The sequence below is a fragment of the Salmo salar genome, chromosome ssa10 (assembly GCF_905237065.1).
Source record: "Salmo salar chromosome ssa10, Ssal_v3.1, whole genome shotgun sequence".
NCBI classification, from domain to species: Eukaryota; Metazoa; Chordata; class Actinopteri; order Salmoniformes; family Salmonidae; genus Salmo; species Salmo salar.
In genome coordinates this window covers 110534931-110556434 of record NC_059451.1, presented here as the reverse complement: position 1 = coordinate 110556434, position 21504 = coordinate 110534931, and the positions used below count along the sequence as shown (strand labels likewise).

Here is a 21504-nt window from a genome sequence, read left to right as displayed (position 1 = left end):
TAAATGTCCTATACTGCAGTGAATATTGTGTAGGGTTCAGGTACCAGGATCTCACTCCTCCCCTCATATCACTGTCTTCCCTCTCTTTCCTCTCCATTTCTCAGCAAGTGAACCTCACAACACAGCGGAACACAAACAAACAGTAGCAGCACTATGCTCATCCACAGCCCATGGTAGAGAAAGATCGTTCACTTTGTTTCTAATTAACCCTTCAAGTCCTACTCCAGTCTCCTTTTCAGCTCATTTAACACCTGAACATCTCAATAGGTGATCCAGGTATCCTCATGACACAGCACAAGCTCCTCTATTGTTCCTCAAGCAAGGGGGAGGCCGATGACATCAGAGGGCACCATCAGACCAACTCCTTGAATGTCCTACTCCTGGAAGTTTGCGGTTGTGTAAAAAAAACCACATTTGTTTTACCCTTTAGTGTGTGTACTTTACTGTATTTATACTCAGAATAACAACACTGCAATGACCTCCTTTGCCAAGCAACAAACTACTTCTGCGTAGCCAACAGAGAACAAGATTAACTTTGACATCGACAATGACTGTCCTTTTTGAGGAAATACAAAGCAATGGCATCCACATTCCGGATACAAAATAAGTTTAATAATTGGGTAATATAGAAAAGATATGTAATTATTTTCTCTCTCGCTTGGGTGTGCTGTTCAAGGCCATGATCAATAGCATTGTAATTATCAAAACTTATGGGCTTCTATTCCAGCCACAGATGTATGACTGTGAGGGTACCAGGGAGCCAGAGGTACAAAGGTGTTCAGTTCAGAGTGTCTGGCCAAATGAGGGACACAAAGGCATTGAATAATGACCTGCAGAAACCGCACTTTGTTAAACGCTGCCTTCAAATCTCCCGGAGATTCAAAACCGAAATGCCAGTCTTAATAAGAAGCCACATCCATTCGCCATCCCTCCTCCCATGTTCTCTCACTCAGTCTCCCTCTATCACTCTCTCTTTAACAAACACACAGACACATACACACTCTCTCTGTCACTCCGTTCCTCCTACTCTCTCCCACACATACACACACATTTGGTCTCTTCCTCCCTCCTTCGTCCTCAGGGATACAGGGGATCATGACTGATTGACAGCCCACTCAGCCAATCAGAATTACCAGCAGCTCCAAGAACAGAGCCTGCGATCTGAAGAGGGATTGGACTGTGTGTGTATGTGTGTATGTGTTATTAATGACGGTGGAGCTGGCAGCACCGGAGCATAGTGATGGTTGATCAGCTGAGTGATCTGCTCTCTAACTGCGCTGGAGAAAAGGAGGGATAGACAGAGAACAGCCCCCACCCGAACGCTCTGCTCTGCACCCAGCATCTTTAGCAAGAAAAGACACACACTCACACACACACACACACACACACACACACACACACACACACACACACACACACACACACACACACACACACACACACACACACACACACACACACACACACACACACAACCAAGAGAGCCTTTCTCTGCCTCTCTCTCAGCTTCTCTCTAACACACACACACACACACACACACACACACACACACACACACACACACACACACACACACACACACACACACACACACACACACACACACACACACACACACACACACACACACACACACACACACACACACAGTGGAACGGTATCAGAGCTGGAGCTACCTATCTCTCCCTCCCCTCTCCTGTTTTTCTCTCTCTCTCCCTCCCTCTGCCTCTCTCTCTCTCTCTCTCACACACACACACACACAGTGGAACGGTTTTAGAGCTGGAGCTACCCATCTCTCCCTCCCTCTCCTGTTTCGCTCTCTCTCTCTCTCTGCCTCTCTAGCGACGAAAGGAGAAGAAGACGCATGTTCTTGGAAATACACATGAAAAACCTGCTGTGATCTGAGTCTCACACTGTCATGCTGGACTGCTGCTCTAAAGCATGTGGGTTCCAGGCATGAGGGGAATACCTGCTGCTGGTCCATATAGTGTGTGAAGGGACTACCTCCCACTGGTAAGTTTCTATCCATCTCTCTGTCCTATGTGTGTATGAGGCATGTGTGTTTGGTTGGGGTGGTAGAGGGTTGGTTTTCAGTGTGACAATGCGGTAGTCCTTGAGCTGAACCTGTGTCTGTGTGGAGGGAGTTAGCAGCCAAGAAGGCAGAAGGCACAGCCTGCAGTTATGTGGGAGGCTTGGCCGGCGGGAGGGGGTGGGGGGTTGAATTGAGGAAATGAAAGGCTGAGGAGTCCAACACAGGCTTTTGTCATTGCTGCTTAAGGAAACGTTTGGATGAATATGTAGGCTGCAGAGGTTTCAGAGAAGGAACTGCCTGTTATTGGCATCAGGGTGTATTTTGAAAGTGGTGAGAGAGATTTGTGGTTTTCAGGCTGGAGCGGAATGAAGGCGGTGTTATCTCGGCAGCATCACTCTACAGGTACATCTGAGAAAAATATCAAAACTGAAGTATACTCGCCTCTGTGTGTCTGTCAGGGATAGAACAGAAAAGAAGACAAGTCAGGGAATCTGCCATCAGTAGAAAAGACCAGAACTCAACGAGGTAAACCAGTAATAAGCCCAAGGTAAAGAGACCCCTTTCCGTTTTTACTGATGGATCATAACACATAAGTACTGTATGCGTTTACAGTTGGACACTATTTGACTGTGTGTGCCAAGAGGACGAACATAGAGGTTTTCAAAGAGGATTTATTTAGGATTGGTCCGCATCTTTAAGGAATCCAGGTGAGACAGAGCTGGAGTGCTGGGCTGTGGAGAACTCTCCTCTAACCAGAGGAAAAATACATTCCCACCACTGCCTGCCTAATTTACCAGAACAACACCCCCCCGTCTCTCCATCTCTCTCTCACTCTCTTTCACCTCAGCTCATCTTCCTCGTTCTTTCTCGCCATCTCCCATCACCCGGCTGCATTTAGGGCTTGTTCATAATTAAACAACGTCACACTGAGGCATTTTTAGTGAGCAGCAGACCTCATTCAGCACAGTCACAATGTTAGCTACTAAATCGGGGTCAGAAAGATGACTGCATCATTCTGTTTTCAAGAACTAGCCTAATTATGCATAAAATATTCTATTTCTATGCAAAAAATGCACCAATATCATGCTGAATAGCCTGGCTACGAACAGATTTAAAGAGGCAGTCGTCATATAGTCCTCTTCTATGGTCCTTCTGCTTTCCCAAGGTTCTCTATGCAGACTGGTGGGGACTGGAGTGATGAATCCACAAGAGAAAGCAGTACTGGTGCTTTAGACAAAAAGTGAAAGTGTACACGTTGAATCTGTGATGTCACTCTGCAGACATCACTAAAGCAAAGCACACTGACTGGTTGTACAGAAACAAAGTTTGAGAGGAATAGATCACTACAAGATTCTGTACCTCACACTCAACACCATTCCATGCATTAACAATGGCTGCATCTCTCAAAAGACACTATTTACTCTATCAAAAAAAAATAATTCAGCAGGCTAATTAATATCAATAATGTGAAATAGCATTACTATCAAACATGAATTATTTATGATAAGCAGACGGTTTCTGTTTGTCACTAAAATCTTGACTTAAGATTCACAAGCCAACCTCAAACTCCTGTGTATAACATACCTTAGACAGACTTAGCTCAATTTTGTATTTTTTAGGGGTGAAAACTTCCTTCCAATCCTATCCTCGCTCAATAAAGAGTCAAATGAAAACCACGCCACACAACCTACCTACAAAATCCCCACTATGAGAATATCAGTGTACCGTAGCACATGGATTCAAGGGATGAACAAAGATTGATTTGATACACTGGAAAAACGCATTCCCAGCATATACAGTATGACTCAGATTCTGAAACACTGTTTTTGTTCAAAGTAAATCCCATGCATTTTACAGTTAGAACAGCAGAACTAGTCCTACCTGAGCCTGTGGAAAAGGGCATGTTGACAGCTAACACCCCATGCTTTACCAGTTAAAGTATTACATTAGGTATTTATGCAATGAGCTGTGATAGTGATAGATTAATCCATAGTGAAAAATGTGTGTGGCGAGTTCACTGTACCCTGCAAAACTCATTTTATATGGTGCATACTTACAAATAACATTGTAAATCAACAGGCAGGTCATGTTTACATGAATACCATACCTGTGTGTGTGTGTGTGTGTGTGTGTGTGTGTGTGTGTGTGTGTGTGTGTGTGTGTGTGTGTGTGTGTGTGTGTGTATGACAGTAGACCATATGAGAGAGGGTAGGTAGGAGGAGGAGGAGGGGATTGGTAGGAAGCCTGGGGGAGTTGACAGCTTAACATCGATCCCTAATTAATTGTTAAATTGCTGTTTATTTGCAGGCGGCGTTGAACAGATGCAAGGGGGATGTCATTATGCATGGCTACCACACAGTGGGTTGGCCTAATGAATGTAGCCATACAGCTAATGCTAATGACAGGCACGGTGCTAGCATAACTAATGCAGGCTTTCATGGTGGGCTGCTCAGGCAGCAATGACAACATGTAGCAGACTGTCATATTGTAGCAGGTAGCGCTAAAGGGTGATATTGTAGCAGGTAGCGCTATAGGGTGATATTGTAGCCTGTAGCGCTATAGGGTGATATTGTAGCCTGTAGCGCTATAGGGAACACGAGGGAGCAGGTCACGTTGAAAGGACAGATTTAGCTTGGATAGATTTAATGGTAAATCAATAAAAAGAGGTGTGGGGGGGGGGCGGGGGCGGCAATAGAAGAGAGGGGCACTTACATCACTCCATTTTCCTCACCCCACCTCCCCTCCTCTGATCCCATCACCTCCCCTCCTCCGATCCCTTCACCACCCCTCTTCCGATCCCTTTACTTCCCCTCCTCCGATCCCTTCACCTCCCCTCCTCCGATCCCTTCACCTCCCCTCCTCCGATCCCTTCACCTCCCCTCCCCCGATCCCTTCACCTCCCCTCTTCCGATCCCTTCACTTCCCCTCCTCCGATCCCCTCACTTCCCCTCCTCCGATCCCCTCACTTCCCCTCCTCCGATCCCCTCACCTCCCCTCCTCCGATCCCTTCACCTCCCCTCCTCCCACCATCTCTCCTCTCCTCCCACTCACCCACTCACCTCTCTCCCCTCACCTCTCCTCCCCCACCCCCCTTACCTCACCTCCCACCCCACCTCACCTTTCCCCCCTCATCACACCTCACTTCCCACCCCATCACCTCACCTCCCACCCCCTCACCACCCCTCCCCTCCAAACTACAGGACTGATACTAAACAGAAAAGTCAACAACTCTACTGATGCGTCACAAAGTGGTGGCACATTTAATGCTTTTCGAGAGAAAGTGGAGGATGTGACTGAATTGGACATCTGGCACCGATTTAAAAGACTGTGTTAAGAGATGTGTTGCTATACTGGGCTACTGTAAATGCACAAATAAAACACCACTTAGTCCCCAGCAGCTTTTAAATGGCCACTATTTCCATCCTCCATTTTCTATATCACACTGCCTCTAGTACATACCTGTTTTTAAGTACACATGCTTTGTTTTGTCTGTCTACTCTACCCCAACCGGTGCACTCTAACCCAATTCTGTCACATTTCTTTGAGAAGTAACATGACATGTATCAGACAGTGCACATTCATTCATCAACATTCTAATTTTCACATTAACGTTAAAGAGATGGAGTTAGCAACAGAGCAACTTTTCATTCCGTAGTTTAAAAAGCTATTAACGTCCAAAGATTCATTAGGCTCAACAACATCAAGACCAGTAAGATCTGTCACAATACCATGGTATATTAATGTGGCAGAATGTCAGGGTGTCACTTCCCCTTGGCGCGGTGGCGCGCTGCACATCACATCCTTTCCCCTGTATACTGTAGCTGCAGCATGCTCGTCACTCGCTGCCTGACTAGCTGGTGAATAAAACATGGTGGATTGGAACCACTTTATGACATGTCTACTACATTAGGAGGTGGAGGGAAAGAACACACTGCGCTGTGGCCTGTGGACTCTCATCTGGTACAGAGTCTGTTTCACTGTATGAAAAAGGACACTAATATGTTAGGTACGCTACCGTTCACAAAGTTGGGGTCACTCCGTAATGGGTCCGCAGTCAAACGACCTCCACTCATCACTGTCAAACGCTCCCTGAAACATTTCAGCGAGCAAGCCTTTTTAATTGACCTGGCCCTGGTATCCTGGAAGGATATTGACCTCATCCCGTCAGTAGAGGATGCCTGGTTATTTTTTTTTAAATGCCTTCCTCACCATCTTAAAAAAGCATGCCCCATTCAAGAAATGTAGAACCAGGAACATATATAGCCCTTGGTTCTCCCCAGACCTGACTGCCCTTAACCAACACAAAAACATCCTATGGCGTTCTGCATTAGCATCAAACAGCCCCCGTGATATGCAACTTTTCAGGGAAGTTAGAAACCAATATACACAGGCAGTTAGAAAAGCTAAGGCTAGCTTTTTCAAGCAGAAATTTGCTTCCTGCAACACAAATTCAAAAAAGTTCTGGGACATTGTAAAGTCCATGGAGAATAAGAACACCTCCTCCCAACTGCCCACTGCACTGAGGATAGGAAACACTGTCACCACCGATAAACCCACTATAATTGAGAATTTCAATAAGCATTTCTTTACGGCTGGCCATGCTTTCCACCTGGCTACCCCTACTGCAGTCAACAGCACTGCACCCCCCACAGCTACTCGCCCAAGCCTTCCCCATTTCTCCTTCTCCCAAATCCATTCAGCTAAAGTTCTGAAAGAGCTGCAAAATATGGACCCCTACAAATCAGCCGGGCTAGACAATCTGGACCCTTTCTTTCTAAAATGATCTGCCGAAATTATTGCAACCCTTATTACTAGCCTTTTCAACCTCTCTTTCGTGTCGTCTGAGATTCCCATAGATTGGAAAGCAGCTGCTGTTATCCCGCTCTTCAAAGGAGGGGACACTTGACCCAAATTGCTATAGACCTATATCCATCCTACCCTGCCTTTTGAAGGTCTTCGAAAGCCAAGTCAACAAACAGATTACCGACCATTTTGAATCCCACCGCACCTTCTCCGCTATGCAATCTGGTTTCAGAGCTGGTCATGGGTGCACCTCAGCCACGCTCAAGGTCCTAAACGATATCGTAACCGCCATCGATAAGAAACAATACCGTGCTGCCGTTTTCATTGACCTGGCCAAAGCTTTCGACTCTGTCATCAAATCAAAAATCAAATCAAATTTATTTATATAGCCCTTCGTACATCAGCTGATATCTCAAAGTGCTGTACAGAAACCCAGCCTAAAACCCCAAACAGCAAGCAATGCATGTGAAAGAAGCACAGTGGCTAGGAAAAACTCCCTAGGAAAAACTCCCTAGAAAGGCCAAAAACCTAGGAAGAAACCTAGAGAGGAACCAGGCTATGAGGGGTGGCCAGTCCTCTTCTGGCTGTGCAGGGTGGATATTATAACAGAACATGGTCAAGATGTTAAAATGTTTATAAATGACCAGCATGGTCAAATAATAATAATCATAGTAGTTGTCGAGGGTGCATCAAGCACGTCCGGTGAACAGGTCAGTGTTCCATAGCCGCAGGCAGAACAGTTGAAACTGGAGCAGCAGCACGGCCAGGTGGACTGGGGACAGCAAGGAGTCATCATGCCAGGTAGTCCTGAGGCATGGTCCTAGGGCTCAGGTCCTCCGAGAGAAAGACAGAAAGAGAGAAAGAGAGAAATAGAGAGAGCATATTTAAATTCACACAGGACACCGGATAAGACAAGAGAAATACTCCAGATGTAACAGACTGACCCTAGCCCCCCGACACATAAACTACTGCAGCATAAATACTGGAGGCTGAGACAGGAGGGATCAGAAGACACTGTGGCCCCATCCGATGATACCCCCGGACAGGGCCAAAACAGGCAGGATATAACCCCACCCACTTTGCCAAAGCACAGCCCCCACACCACAGCCCCCACACCCCCGCCCCCACACTGTCAATCACCACATCCTCATCGGCAGACTCAATAGCCTTGGTTTCTCTAATGATTGCATCGCCTGGTTCACCAACTACTTCTCTGATAGAGTTCAGTGTGTCAAATCGGAGGGCCTGTTGTCCGGACCTCTGGCAGTCTCTATGGGGGTGCCACAGGGTTCAATCTTGGGCCAACTCTTTTCTCTGTATACATCAATGATGTCGCTCTTACTGCTGGTGAGTCTCTGATCCATCTCTACGCACACGACATCATTCTGTATACTTCTGGCCCTTCTTTGGACACTGTGTTAACAACCCTCCAGACGAGCTTCAATGCCATACAACTCTCCTTCCGTGGCCCCAAACTGCTCCTAAATACAAGTAAAACTAAATGCATGCTCTTCAACCGATCGCTGCCTGCATCTGCACGCCTGTCCTGCATCACTACTCTGGACGGTTCTCACTTAGAATATTCGGGACAACTACAAATACCTAGGTGTCTGGTTAGACTGTAAACTCTCCTTCCAGACTCACATCAAACATCTCCAATCCAAAGTTAAATCAAGAATTGGCTTCCTATTTCGCAACAAAGCATCCTTCACTCATGCTGCCAAACATACCCTCGTAAAACTGACCATCCTACCGATCCTCGACTTTGGCGATGTCATTTACAAAATAGCCTCCAATACCCTACTCAACAAACTGGATGCAGTCTATCACAGTGCCATCCGTTTTGTCACCAAAGCCCCATATACTACCCACCACTGCGACCTGTACGCTCTCGTTGGCTGGCGTTCGCTTCATAATCGTCGCCAAACCCACTGGCTCCAGGTCACCTACAAGACCCTGCTAGGTAAAGTACCACCTTATCTCCGCTCACTGGTCACTATAGCAGCACCCACCTGTAGCACGCGCTCCAGCAGGTATATCTCTCTGGTCACCCTCAAAGCCAATTCCTCCTTTGGCCGTCTCTCTTTCCAGTTCTCTGCTGCCAATGACTGGAACGAACTACAAAAATCTCTGAAACTGGAAACAGTTATCTCCCTCACTAGCTTTAAGCACCAGCTCTCAGATCAGCTCACAGATCACTGCACCTGTACATAGCCCATCTATAATTTAGCCCAAACAACTACCTCTTCCCCTACTGTATTTATTTATTTTATTTTGATCCTTTGCACCCCATTAACTCTTTTTCTACTTTGCACTTTCTTCTACTACAAATCTACCATTCTAGTGTTTTACTTGCTATATTGTAATTACTTTGCCACCATGGACTTTTTTTTGCCTTTACCTCGCTTATCTCACCTCATTTGCTCACATTGTACATAGACTTATTTTTCTACTGTATTATTGACTGTATATTTGTTTTACTCCATGTGTAACTCTGTGTTGTTGTATGTTGTCGAACTGCTTTGCTTTATCTTGGCCAGGTCGCAATTGTAAATGAGAACTTGTTCTCAACTTGCCTACCTGGTTAAATAAAGGTGAAATAAATAAAAATAACGTAGAAATGTCCTTGTTTTTGAAAGAAAAGCAATATTTTTGTCCATTAAAATAACATCAAATTGATCAGAAATACAGTGTAGAGATTGTTAATGTTGTAAATGACTATTGTAGCTGGAAACGACTGATTTTTAATGTAATATTTCTATAGGCGTACAGAAGACCATTATCAGCAACTATCACTCCTGGGTTGTAATGGCACGTTGCGTTAGCTAATCCAAGTTTATAATTTTAAGTGGCTAATTGATCATTAGAAAACCCTTTCGCAATTATGTTAGCACAGCTGAAAACTGTTGTTCTGATTAGAGAAGCAATAAAACTGTCCTTCTTTAGACTAGTTGAGTATCTGGAGCATCAGCATTTGTGGGTTCGATTACAGGCTCAAAATGGCCAGAAACAAAGAACCTTCTTCTGAAACTCGTCAGCCTATTCTTGTTCTGAGAAATGAAGGCTATTCCATGCGAGAAATTGCCAGGAAACTGAAGATCTTGTACAAAACGCTGTGTACTACTCCTTTCAAAGAGCAACGCAAACTGGCTCTAACCAGAATAGAAAGAGGACCCGGAGCACAACTGAGCAAGAGGTCAAGTACATTAGAGTGTCTAGTTTGAGAAACAGACGCCTCACAAGTCTTCAACTGGCAGCTTCATTAAATAGTACCCGCAAAACACCAGTCTCAACATCAACATTGAAGAGGGGACTCCGGGATGCTGGCAATGTCCTTGCTTGGAAAATGGCTGTGTGATAATTGTTGTCTATGTACTCTCCTAACATAATCTAATGTTTTGCTTTCGCTGGAAAGACTTTTTGAAATCGGACAATGTGGTTAGATTAAGGAGAAGTTTATCTTTAAAATGGTGTAAAATAGTTGTATGTTTGAGAAAGTTGAATTATGACATTTTGTTGTTTTTCAATTTGCCGCCCTGATATTTCACTGGCTGTGTCCCACCTAGCCCATAGAAGTTAATGCTTCTTTAATCAGAACAACAGTTTTCAGCTGTGCTAACATAATTGCGAAAGGGTTTTCTAATAATCAATTAGCCTTTTAAAATGATAAACTTGGATTAGCTAATACAATGTGCAATTGGAACACAGGAGTGATGGTTGCTGATAATGGGCCTCTGTACGCTTCTGTAGATATTCCATAAAAAAATCTGCCATTTCCAGCTACAATAGTCATTTACAACATTAACAATGTCTACACTGTATTTCTGATCAATTTGATGTTATTTTAAAACCTGTTAAGGACAGACGTTCCGCTACCGGAACCCCGTTCCGCCAGCGTGACCCCTCGCCAACAGCCAATGGAATAGCAGGGCGCGAAATACAAAACAACAAAAATCTCATAATTCAAATTTCTTGAACATACAACTATTTTACACCATTTTAAAGTTAAACTTCTCGTTAATCCAACCACATTGTCCGATTTCAAAAAGGCTTTACGGCGAAAGCATAGCATTAGATTATGTTAGTACAGCACCTAGACAAGAAAAACCACACAGCCATTTTCCAAGCAAGGAGAGGCATCACAAAAACCAGAAATACAGCTAAAATGAATCACTAACCTTTGACGATCTTCATCAGATGACACTTCCAGGACTCATGTTACACAATACATGTATATTTTGTTCGATAAAGTTCATATTTATATCCAAAAACCCCATTTTACATTGGCGCGTGATGTTCAGAAAATGTTTTGCCTCCAAAACTTCCGGTGAATGAGCACATCAATTTACAGAAATACTCATCATAAACGTTGATAAAATATACAATAGTTATTGAAAGAATTATAGATACACTTCTCCTTAACCTGTTGTGGCTAGGGGGCAGTAATTTCATGGCCGGATAAAAAACATACCCGATTTAAACTGGTTACTACTCTTGCCCAGAAACGAGAATATGCATATAATTAGTAGATTTGGATAGAAAACACTCTAAAGTTTCTAAAACTGTTTGAATGGTGTCTGTGAGTATAACAGAACTCATATGGCAGGCCAAAACCTGAGAAGATTCCATACAGGAAGTGCCCTGTCTGACAATTTGTTGTCCTTCTGTTGCATCTCTATCAAAAATACAGCATCTGTGCTGTAACGTGACACTTTCTAAGGCTTCCATTGGCTCTCTAAAGCCGCTAGAAAGTGGAATGGGGTGTCTCTGGGCAAAGTACAGCAGCAGAGTTTGTAAGTGGTCAGCCTGGGGACAGTGAGACTGAGATGCGCGTTCACAAGAATTCTCCATTTTTTTCTTTCAGCCTTTGAATGAATACAACGTTGCCCGGTTGGAATATTATCACTATTTTACGAGAAAAATAGCATAAAAATAGATTTTAAACAGCGTTTGACATGCTTCGAAGTACAGTAATGGAATATTTTGAAATTTCTTGTCACGAAATGCGCTCGCGCGTTACCCTTCAGACAGTGACCTGAACGCACGAACAAAACGGAGGTATTTGAATATAACTATGGATTATTTGGAACCAAAACAACATTTGTTGTTGAAGTAGAAGTCCTGGGAGTGCATTCTGACGAAGAACAGCAAAGGTAATCCAATTTTTCTAATAGTAATTCTGAGTTTAGTGAGCCCCAAACTTGGTGGGTGTCAAATTAGCTAGCCTGTGATGGCCGAGCTATGTACTCAGAATATTGCAAAATGTGCTTTCGCCGAAAAGCTATTTTAAAATCTGACATAGCATTTGCATAAAAGAGTTCTGTATCTATAATTCTTAAAATAATTGTTATGTATTTTGTCAACGTTTATCATGAGTAATTTAGTAAATTCACCAGAAGTTTTCAGTGGGTATGCTAGTTCTGAACATCACATGCTAATGTAAAAAGCTGTTTTTTATATAAATATGAACTTGATTGAACAAAACATGCATGTATTGTATAACATAATGTCCTAGGAGTGTCATCTGATGAAGATCATCAAAGGTTAGTGCTGCATTTAGCTGTGGTTTTGGTTTTTGTGACATATATGCTTGCTTTGAAAATGGCTGTGTGATTATTTTTGGCAGGGTACTCTCCTGACATAATCTAATGTTTTGCTTTCGCTGTAAAGCCTTTTTGAAATCGGACAATGTTGTTAGATTAACGAGAGTATTGTCTTTAAAATGGTGTATAATAGTAAATTGAAGTTAGAGCATTTTTGAGGTATTTGTTTTTCGCGCCACGCGATTCCACTGGCTGTTGACTAGAAGTTAATTCAACCGCTGTGTCAGATTTCAAAACAGCTTTACGGCGAAAGCACATTGTTCAATATTCTGAGTACAGAGCTCAGCCATCAAAGCAAGCTATACAGTTACCCGCCAAGTTCTGGTGTCAACAAAACTCAGAAATAGTATTATAAATCTTCACTTACCTTTGCTGATCTTCGTCGGAATGCACTCCCAGGACTCCCATTTCCACAATAAATTTTCATTGGTTCGATAAAGTCCATAATTTATGTCCTAATACCTCCGTTTTGTTTACGCGTTCAGATCACTATTCCAAAGGCACAATGTGCGAGCGCAAAACCCTAGATGAAAAGTAAAAAAAGTTCCGTTACCGTTCATAGAAACATGTCAAACGATGTTTACAATCAATCCTTAGGGTCTTTTTTTATCATAAATCTTCGATAATATTCCAATCGGACAATAGCGTATTCATTACAGAGGAAAAATAAGGAACGGTGCGCCTGTGTGACGGCGCAGTAAACAACTCATTGGCCTCAGCCTAGTCCACTTGTTGAATCACCTCTTATTCTCTCCCCATTCACAGTAGAAGCATGTAACAAGGTTCTAAAGACTGTTGACATCTAGTGGAAGCCTTAGGAAGTACAAAATGACCCCACAGACACTGTAGTTTGGATAGGCAATCACTTGAAAAACTACAAACATCAGATTTCCCACTTCCTGGTTGGACTTTTTCTCAGGTTTTTGCCTGCCATATGAGTTCTGTTATACTCACAGACATCATTCAAACAGTTTTAGAAACTTCAGTGTTTTCTATCCAAATCTACTAATAATATGCAAATACGTGAAAATACTGCCCCCTGTCCCAAATTAATGGACAAAAAACAAGGACATTTCCAAGTGCCCCCAAACTTTTGAAGGTAGTGTATATCAACCCCCTTTCTGCCATACACCCCTAATCCATTTGGAGAATGTCAATATTCAGCACTTAAAAGTGGTAAAATATAGGCGAGTGCAATCATTTTTTGTGAAGTATTCATATGGCTATACTGATTTCCCAGATATTCTTTGTTAGCATGCTAGTGACAGTGCGTTGTTATCTTAATTCCCTATTTATAGAAGTAACAAACACAACTCCATTTTTGTAGTCTTTGATGGGATTTCTGTAAATGTGTTATATTCTTTGTGGTGTTTTAAAAGAGTGCTGCCTTTGAACTGTAACTAACTGTAGCATTTGGGACTTGGGAATGCAATGCACTCTCTACTAAGTGGCAGGTGGCTGAGTCGGGCCGTGTGTGGACTGATCCCTCTGTTTCCTCAGCCCAAATGAGTCCACAGAGGTCAACACCCCTTGACTTAATCGCACAATCAATTGTTTCCTCTTACCACAACCTCCTGGCCTCTAAGGCACAACTTCTACTTGAGAGGGAGAGGGAGAGGGAGAGGGAGAGGGAGAGGGAGAGAGAGAGAGAGAGAGAGAGAGAGAGAGAGAGAGAGAGAGAGAGAGAGAGAGAGAGAGAGAGAGAGAGAGAGAGAGAGAGAGAGAGAGAGAGAGAGAGAGAGAGGTTAAATTATACATTAAATAAGGGATGCTCTGCTGATACAGCTGCAGCATATCAAACAAAAACACAAGTGGTGAAGAAATCCCTAAGGGAGCTAAATAAGATAAATAACTAGAAAATATATTATAGTGCATGGCATTATCACCCGTGTTAAACACAACTTGACAATACGTTATACAAGTGGATGGCACACCACTTGTATTAAACACAACTAGACAATACCCATGTTAAACACAACTAGACAATATACATGTGCATGGCGTTACCACCCGTGTTAAACACAACTAGACAATACGTTATACAAGTGGATAGCACACCACCCATATTAAACACAACTAGACAATACGTTATACATGTGCATGGCGCTATCACCCATGTTAAACACAACTAGACAATACGTTATACAAGTGGATAGCACACCACCCATATTAAACACAACTAGACAATACGTTATACATGTGCATGGCGCTATCACCCATGTTAAACACAACTAGACAATACGTTATACAAGTGGATAGCACACCACCCATATTAAACACAACTAGACAATACGTTATACATGTGCATGGTGTTATCACCCGTGTTAAACACAAGCAAGGAGTGTTAGCTACCCGTCGGAGATGAGCCTTTCTATTGAAATGGCATCACAAAGCAACAGCAGCAGCTTTCCAATACATCTTCACCTCATCTCAACTATTCTTCCCGCAACTAAAGATACTTTATTAACATAATGTTGGAAGAACATTTACCACCACTCAAACGTCCATTTGATCTAATTATGAGCGGAAGGCATGTGAGTGAAGTAACAACAGGCTCTTAGCATTAAGTAATAAAAAGGGAAATTAGCGTGAGCTTCGTGGAAGCAAACAGGAGAGCATCGCTCATTAAGTTTAGAATTCAATACTTGCTCTCCTTATTAGCATGGGGGTTGTTTTCTTTTAAGTATATTTTTTCGATCTACTGTGAAAAACATATTTACATAATATGGTTACACACCCTCTCCCACCTGGGCCACGAGGAGGAATCTCTTGCCAATAAAACCATTCCCTTGTATGAAACCATGAAATAAAGGAGTCTGAAAATGATTGTTGCAAATGATAGCTAGCATTACCACACTTAAGTATTTATTTCAACACTTGACCTTAATAGCTTAGAAATGAAACACCAAATGTGTGTGGATATTACACGTGCTGTATAATATCAGGCACAGAGCAGCTTGGACAGAATCTGAACACAGGTCCTACACAGATGGCTGAGCACAAGAACATTAGGCACAAAAAATAGAAACAACCAGCAAAAATATTTTTGCCTCTTGATTCCACCTGTGTGTGTTGACTGACTGCCATAAACAAGCTAATATATGCACGGTGCTCTGTCATAGGGAGTCTTCATCAGCAGCCCTGCTCTTATAGCCTTACAGACAGCTTCATCTACTATCACACACGGAGCCGTGGCTTCTGCACTCAAGGTCACAAATTAATCAAAGCATCAATATGTGCAGTCGACATAAGCAAACCCCGGCACAGACCTGTCACCTGTAGGAACCACTTTGATTCAACTCATAAATAATGCAGGAGAGGATGAAGAGACAGAACAAGACTTGTAGCAAGCTTCAGAGATATTTTGGGAGAATCTGAATTGCCTTGAGGTCATATACTCCAGTTGAAGTGATCGTGGGTAGTTGTGTGTGAGTGCAACAGTTGCTGCGTGCATGTGAATACGTAGTTCACAACGGCAGAGTTAGGGTGGATGACGAAATGTAGCTAATTAGGGTGTATGGTAAAACTGGGATAGGCTCTGGCTCACAATGTTTTAGCTGTTCAAACTGTTCTTGATGCAAAGTTTTTGGGAAATGTTTTGGGGGGATTTGTATTACTGCTGTGAGCAAGATATGAATCGCTGTTTAAAATTCCAGATCCTCTGGCAGATCCCTTGCCCTGCAGGGATATTAAGTGACTCCAAAGTGCTATTGTGTGCATCCAAAATAGCACCATATTTCCTATATTATACTACTTTTGACTAGGGCCCATAAGGCTCTGGTCAAAAGTAGTGCACTATATAGGAAATAGGGTGCCATTTGGGACGCACTTTTATTAGCCACCAACCTGTCAAATAATATATATAAGGTCAAGTCAATCATAACTCATAATTTTGATGGCGAAGTGAAAGCAATAAAATCAAACGAGCGTAGAATATGTCTCAATATTCCTAAATGTCAATATATGCCTCAGTCTCCCAATAATGCCATGTAGTACTGAGTGTATTTTTTCTGATATTTTTCTCCCCAGATGGAAATTGACACGACGAGTGACTGTGATTGAGGATAATAATGATGGAAGACAGAGTGATCCATCCCCAGCCCAAGCCAGAGCGTTCCTCCTCAACCCTCCCTGTTCTTCACCGACAGACTTCCTGAAGGATACATTGACCTTCACACATCCAACTTGCCTGACAACCTGGCACAGTGTAAATTGAAGAAAGGCTGCTCCTTTCCTCATTGCCAAGGACTAGACAACGACTACAAAAAGGCCAAAGCTTTAGGGACCAGGCATCAGCAGAAATCCGTTCTGTCTCACTGCGGTAACAAATGAGCCTTTATTTGTGAAGTTAACAGTGCTAACAGCTGACTCCATAAGGACCAATTTCTAGTTCAAGGTAATAGGGGGCCAAGATGAAGAAGACTGCGTTCTTGGCTTGTTTGTTAGCGGAGCTAGCTCTGACAGCCTTTGTTCTGGCCTCGGAGGGGGGCGCTGCTCATTGTTCTGCATTGTGCCGGTGTGAGATACGACCCTGGTTCTCTCCAAGCTCTATTTATACCGAGGCTCCCACGGTGGACTGTAATGACTTAGGCCTATCAACAATGCCAGAGAGACTGCCCTCAGACACACAGGTGCTATTGTTACAGACCAACAATATCATCAGTGTTGAGAAACCTTTGGATTACCTGGCTAATATCACAGAGATAGATTTATCCCAGAATAACATATCCTCTGTGAGCGATGTCCATCTGGGTCCTCTTCCCCAGCTGCTGTCACTGCACATGGAGGAGAACTGGGTTCAGGCACTGTCAGACAACTGTCTCCCATCCCTGCCCAACCTCCAGGAGTTCTACATCAACCACAACCTGATCTCATCCATCAGTCCTGGTGCTTTTAGAGGGCTAGGGAGGCTCCTGCGGCTCCATCTCAACTCCAACCACCTCAGGGGCATCAACAGGGTGTGGTTTCAGCCTCTGCCCCGCCTGGAGATCCTGATGATTGGGGAGAACCCCATCGCCCAATTGTCAGACATGAACTTCAAGCCCCTGGTCAACCTACGCAGCTTGGTTCTGGCCAGGATGAATCTCTCCGAAATCCCAGATGAAACTCTGGTTGGCCTCGACAACCTGGAGAGTGTTTCATTTTTCGACAACCTGTTTGACAGAGTGCCACAAGCCGCTCTGAAGAAAGCCAAGAGCCTGAAGTTTCTGGATCTCAACAAGAACCCCATCGAGAGGATTCAGAGAGGGGACTTTGTGGACATGATCCACCTCAAAGAGTTGGGCATCAACAGCATGCCTGTGCTGGTGTCCATCGACAGCTTCGCCCTCAACAATCTTCCAGAGCTGACCAAGATCGAGGCCACCAACAACCCCAAGCTCTCCTACATCCACCCCAATGCCTTCCACAAGTTGCCGAGACTCGAGACACTGATGCTGAACAGCAATGCCCTCAGCGCTCTTCACCACAGCACCGTGGACTCCCTGCCCAACCTGCGTGAGGTTAGCATGCACAGCAACCCCATCCGCTGCGACTGCGTCATCCGCTGGATCAACATGAACCAGACCGGCGTGCGCTTCATGGAGCCAGATTCCCTCTTCTGTGTGGATCCGCCGGAGTACCAGGGCCAGCACGTCCGCAAGGTCCACTTCAGAGAGATGACCGAGATTTGCCTCCCGCTCATCTCGCCCGGGAGCCTCCCAGATCGTGTCACCGTTGGGAAAAGGAGCTCAGTGACGCTTCACTGCCGGGCATTCGGAGAGCCGGAGCCAGAGATATACTGGGTCACCCCCTCCGGGGACAGAGTCCTGCCCAACAGTGTGTCTGATAAGTACTACATGCATCCAGAGGGGACCTTTGACATCTATGACACTACCATGCTTGAGGCAGGGCTGTACACCTGTGTCGCTCACAATCTTGTTGGTGCAGACCTCAAGTCTGTGTTGTTGGTGGTAGATGGATACTTTCCACATCCTTCTGATAATGGCAATGCTTTACATGTGGACGTTAGATCAGTGCAGCCCAACTCTGTTTCAGTGTCTTGGGATAATACTCACGGTGGTCTTATATCCAATATAAAGTGGTTCACAATGGCAAATGCTAAGCATCCCTCCATGGCATACACTGCTAGAGTACCAACCGATGTGAAGGTGTATCGTCTCACCCACCTGAACCCCTCCACCCAGTACCGGGTGTGTGTGGAAGTCACGAGCATGCAGCTCAGACACAACAAGGACTGTGTCAATGTCACCACAAAGGGACTGGCTTACACGGTGGAGAGCAGTGAGAAGTGGGACACAGTGGTGATGGCTGCATGTGCTGTGCTTTTCATCGTGGTCGCTGTGGCTTGCTCCATCATATACACATCTCTGCAAAGCCAACACTTTTACAGGAAGTTGATGGTGGACCAAACTGAGTCAATGCTGGGTCCTAGCACCCGCCCCAGCTCCGCCTCTTCTCTTACAGAACTCTGTGTGGCTGGAGTCAAGGTGAAGGCAACCGTAATAGACTTGCCAGACAACTCCATGTAATGAAAGAAACGGCCTTGGAGCAGGAAAATGAATGTTCTGGATTTTAAACAAGGTGAAAGAGTGTTGGACATGTGTGATTCATGTGCCCTCTTTTCATGACAATGACAGAGCATTGGGTTCTGGAACTCCTGGAACTTGGAACACATGATGGAACCATAAGCCGGCGCCCTCACGCATAAATACGTAACCAGCTAATCCCAGACCCACAGACTCTTTTATACAACACAATTATGTCATTGCAGCAAAAACGTGCACAGACAGGTATCTAGATTGCGATATACGTGGCTACTGATCGGTCATTCATGCAGTGCAACTGCAAAAAAGCACAGCACAAAGACTGTGTCTTCTCTCTCGGTTATTGACTTGTGCTTTATAACGCCTTGTGGAGATGTCTTTGTGGTCCACAATGAGGAATATTTTCTGTGCTGTTTAAATAAACCTCAAGGGCCATAAGTAAGAAATAGCACTCGTATACAGTTTATAATTGGCAAAACTTGTTAGACTAGTAGACAATAACAGTGTATATGTAAACAATTTTATGATCAAATAATTTTTTTTCATTAAAAAGTACATTGTATTTTAATTGAAATGTAATGCTTTCTCTTACTTACTTGAAATTGTAATTACGAAAGACCCAACTTCAAGGATGACTTGCTTAGAACAATCTGAATACGATATTGGGATGCTCTGAAAGGAACAATCTAAGCTTCCTTTATCAATAACACTCAGCTATCCATGAAATGCAAAATGTTATAATTCATAAATATGAATCCCATAAATCTTTTCATATCACTGTCTAAACCATGCAAAAGGAAAACAGTGTGATGTAGACAAACACAATTACTGGGACTGCCCTTGAAGGCGGACATTTTAACATTGTTACTAAAATGCAATCTCAGGCAGGACGACGTGTTTTGGCAATGACTGGGGAGTAAGAGAGAGTGTGTGTGTATATAACTTACACACTGTACTTCATATATGTGTGTGTGTGTGTGTGGCATCAGAGAAACCCAATGACTTTGAATTGCAATATATTCTCTTTCATTTAAAACCCAATATGGATTCCTAACATAAACCTCAGAGAGGTGATGAATCGGCGTCACATGCGGACTGATGGGGGCATTTATCAGAGGGACTCCGCCATATATCAACTGAGTTTCAGCACCTTGGACAGGGCTTTTAGAGTGGAGCCATTTGTCACCGCCACGGGAGCTAAAATATGACCCATTAGAGCACAGGTAGTGCATAGGTCAGCGAGAACACATGGAGGCTGCTAGCACCGGAGCGCGGTGCGGTGCGCCCCTTCCCTCCGTGACACTGGCGAGACACGGATGCCATTACAGGAACAGCTCAGCAACTCTTGGGCTCGTTTGTTAAGCACTTCACATTATCGCCACCCACCGAGAGGGGAAGGAGACAAATGGAGCGCAAAACGAGGACAAAGTGTCTACTAGGGCTAGAAGTCAGTATGAACAGGGACAGGATAGACAAGGTGCAGGTTTGATATATTGAAGGTGGAACAACAGTACTGCTGTAGGTATTAGAGATGTGTGTATGTTTTTATTTGACTGCACAGTGAGATAATTGCACAACAAGATAACAACAAGATAAGAATGCTCATTAAGGGAACTTGAGTCTTTAGTATATTCCCTGGTTCATTAGGGTAGCTTACTTGAAAGGAGAGCTCTCAGAGAAGAACTGACAGGACCTCCACTGAGGTTTCATCACACATTTTTTACTCCTCCGTTCACCTAGTTTGAACTCCAGATAACCCCACATGAGAGCAAATGATATGTCAACATGCAATCCACTCAGAGAAAAGGAAATAATATCTCATAAAATGTTCACACATGCAAAAAAGCTATTTTACAATAAAGGCCCGATGGCAATATTCCCTTCTGTTGTTATTGTTTGTGCACCACCTGGGGGCACGCAATATGGTGAGAAAAACAGGAAAGAAACTGTTACATATGTTAAGTATTGCTCACATAAACTCCCACCGTGCCATATTACAAGGAATTGTAACTGTTAAAATTCCTTGCCGTAATAGCACTGAGAAACTGTTCCTAACAATAAACAAGTTCAACCCCTTTGGATATCAGTGTTTTCTGCACACCAGTGTCAATCAACAGGGGTTAAAAATGTAGGTGCCATATCATTCAGTGAATTAAGTTAATATTGGAATGAGGGGATGTGTTAAATCACCCAATCCCTCACCAGTAACAGTAGAAACACTGGTGGGCGGCCCTCTTGTGTAGATATGATTAACCCACTGATCATTCTCTCAGGGAAATACACCCTGTATGACAAATAGACAGCAGATGATATACTGTAATTGCATTATGATAGCCATGGGGAGATCTGGGAAAATTAGCAGGCAAAGTAATAAATTGTCGTTTTAAATATCATCTTCCAGCCAGGACAGAACAGTATTTGGTTGATTGCACATCTGTAATTAGGATATTACCATTGAAGGCGACAAATTCTTTGCATAGGGAATTCAGAGCTTTACGCAGTGATTTATGTGAAAATATGG

The 21504-nt window shown here is 43.7% G+C and overlaps 2 protein-coding genes across 3 annotated transcripts in view; one reads left to right on the top strand and one right to left on the bottom strand.

Moving 5' to 3' along the window:
* LOC106561580 (mitochondrial inner membrane protease subunit 2) overlaps positions 1-21504 on the bottom strand; it is a 259205-nt gene that overhangs the window by 64744 nt on the left and 172957 nt on the right.
* On the top strand, positions 1769-21058 carry LOC106561516 (leucine-rich repeat neuronal protein 3). 2 transcript variants are annotated; one of them, XM_014125564.2, is made up of 2 exons: positions 1769-2013; positions 16468-21058. In XM_014125564.2, exon 2 carries the CDS (start codon positions 16851-16853, stop codon positions 18966-18968), a length of 2118 nt encoding a protein of 705 aa, XP_013981039.1. In that variant the 5' UTR covers positions 1769-2013; positions 16468-16850; the 3' UTR covers positions 18969-21058. The 2 variants fall into 2 exon arrangements, with proteins under 2 accessions (XP_013981039.1, XP_045544382.1); XM_045688426.1 differs by lacking the exon at positions 1769-2013 and adding an exon at positions 2292-2579.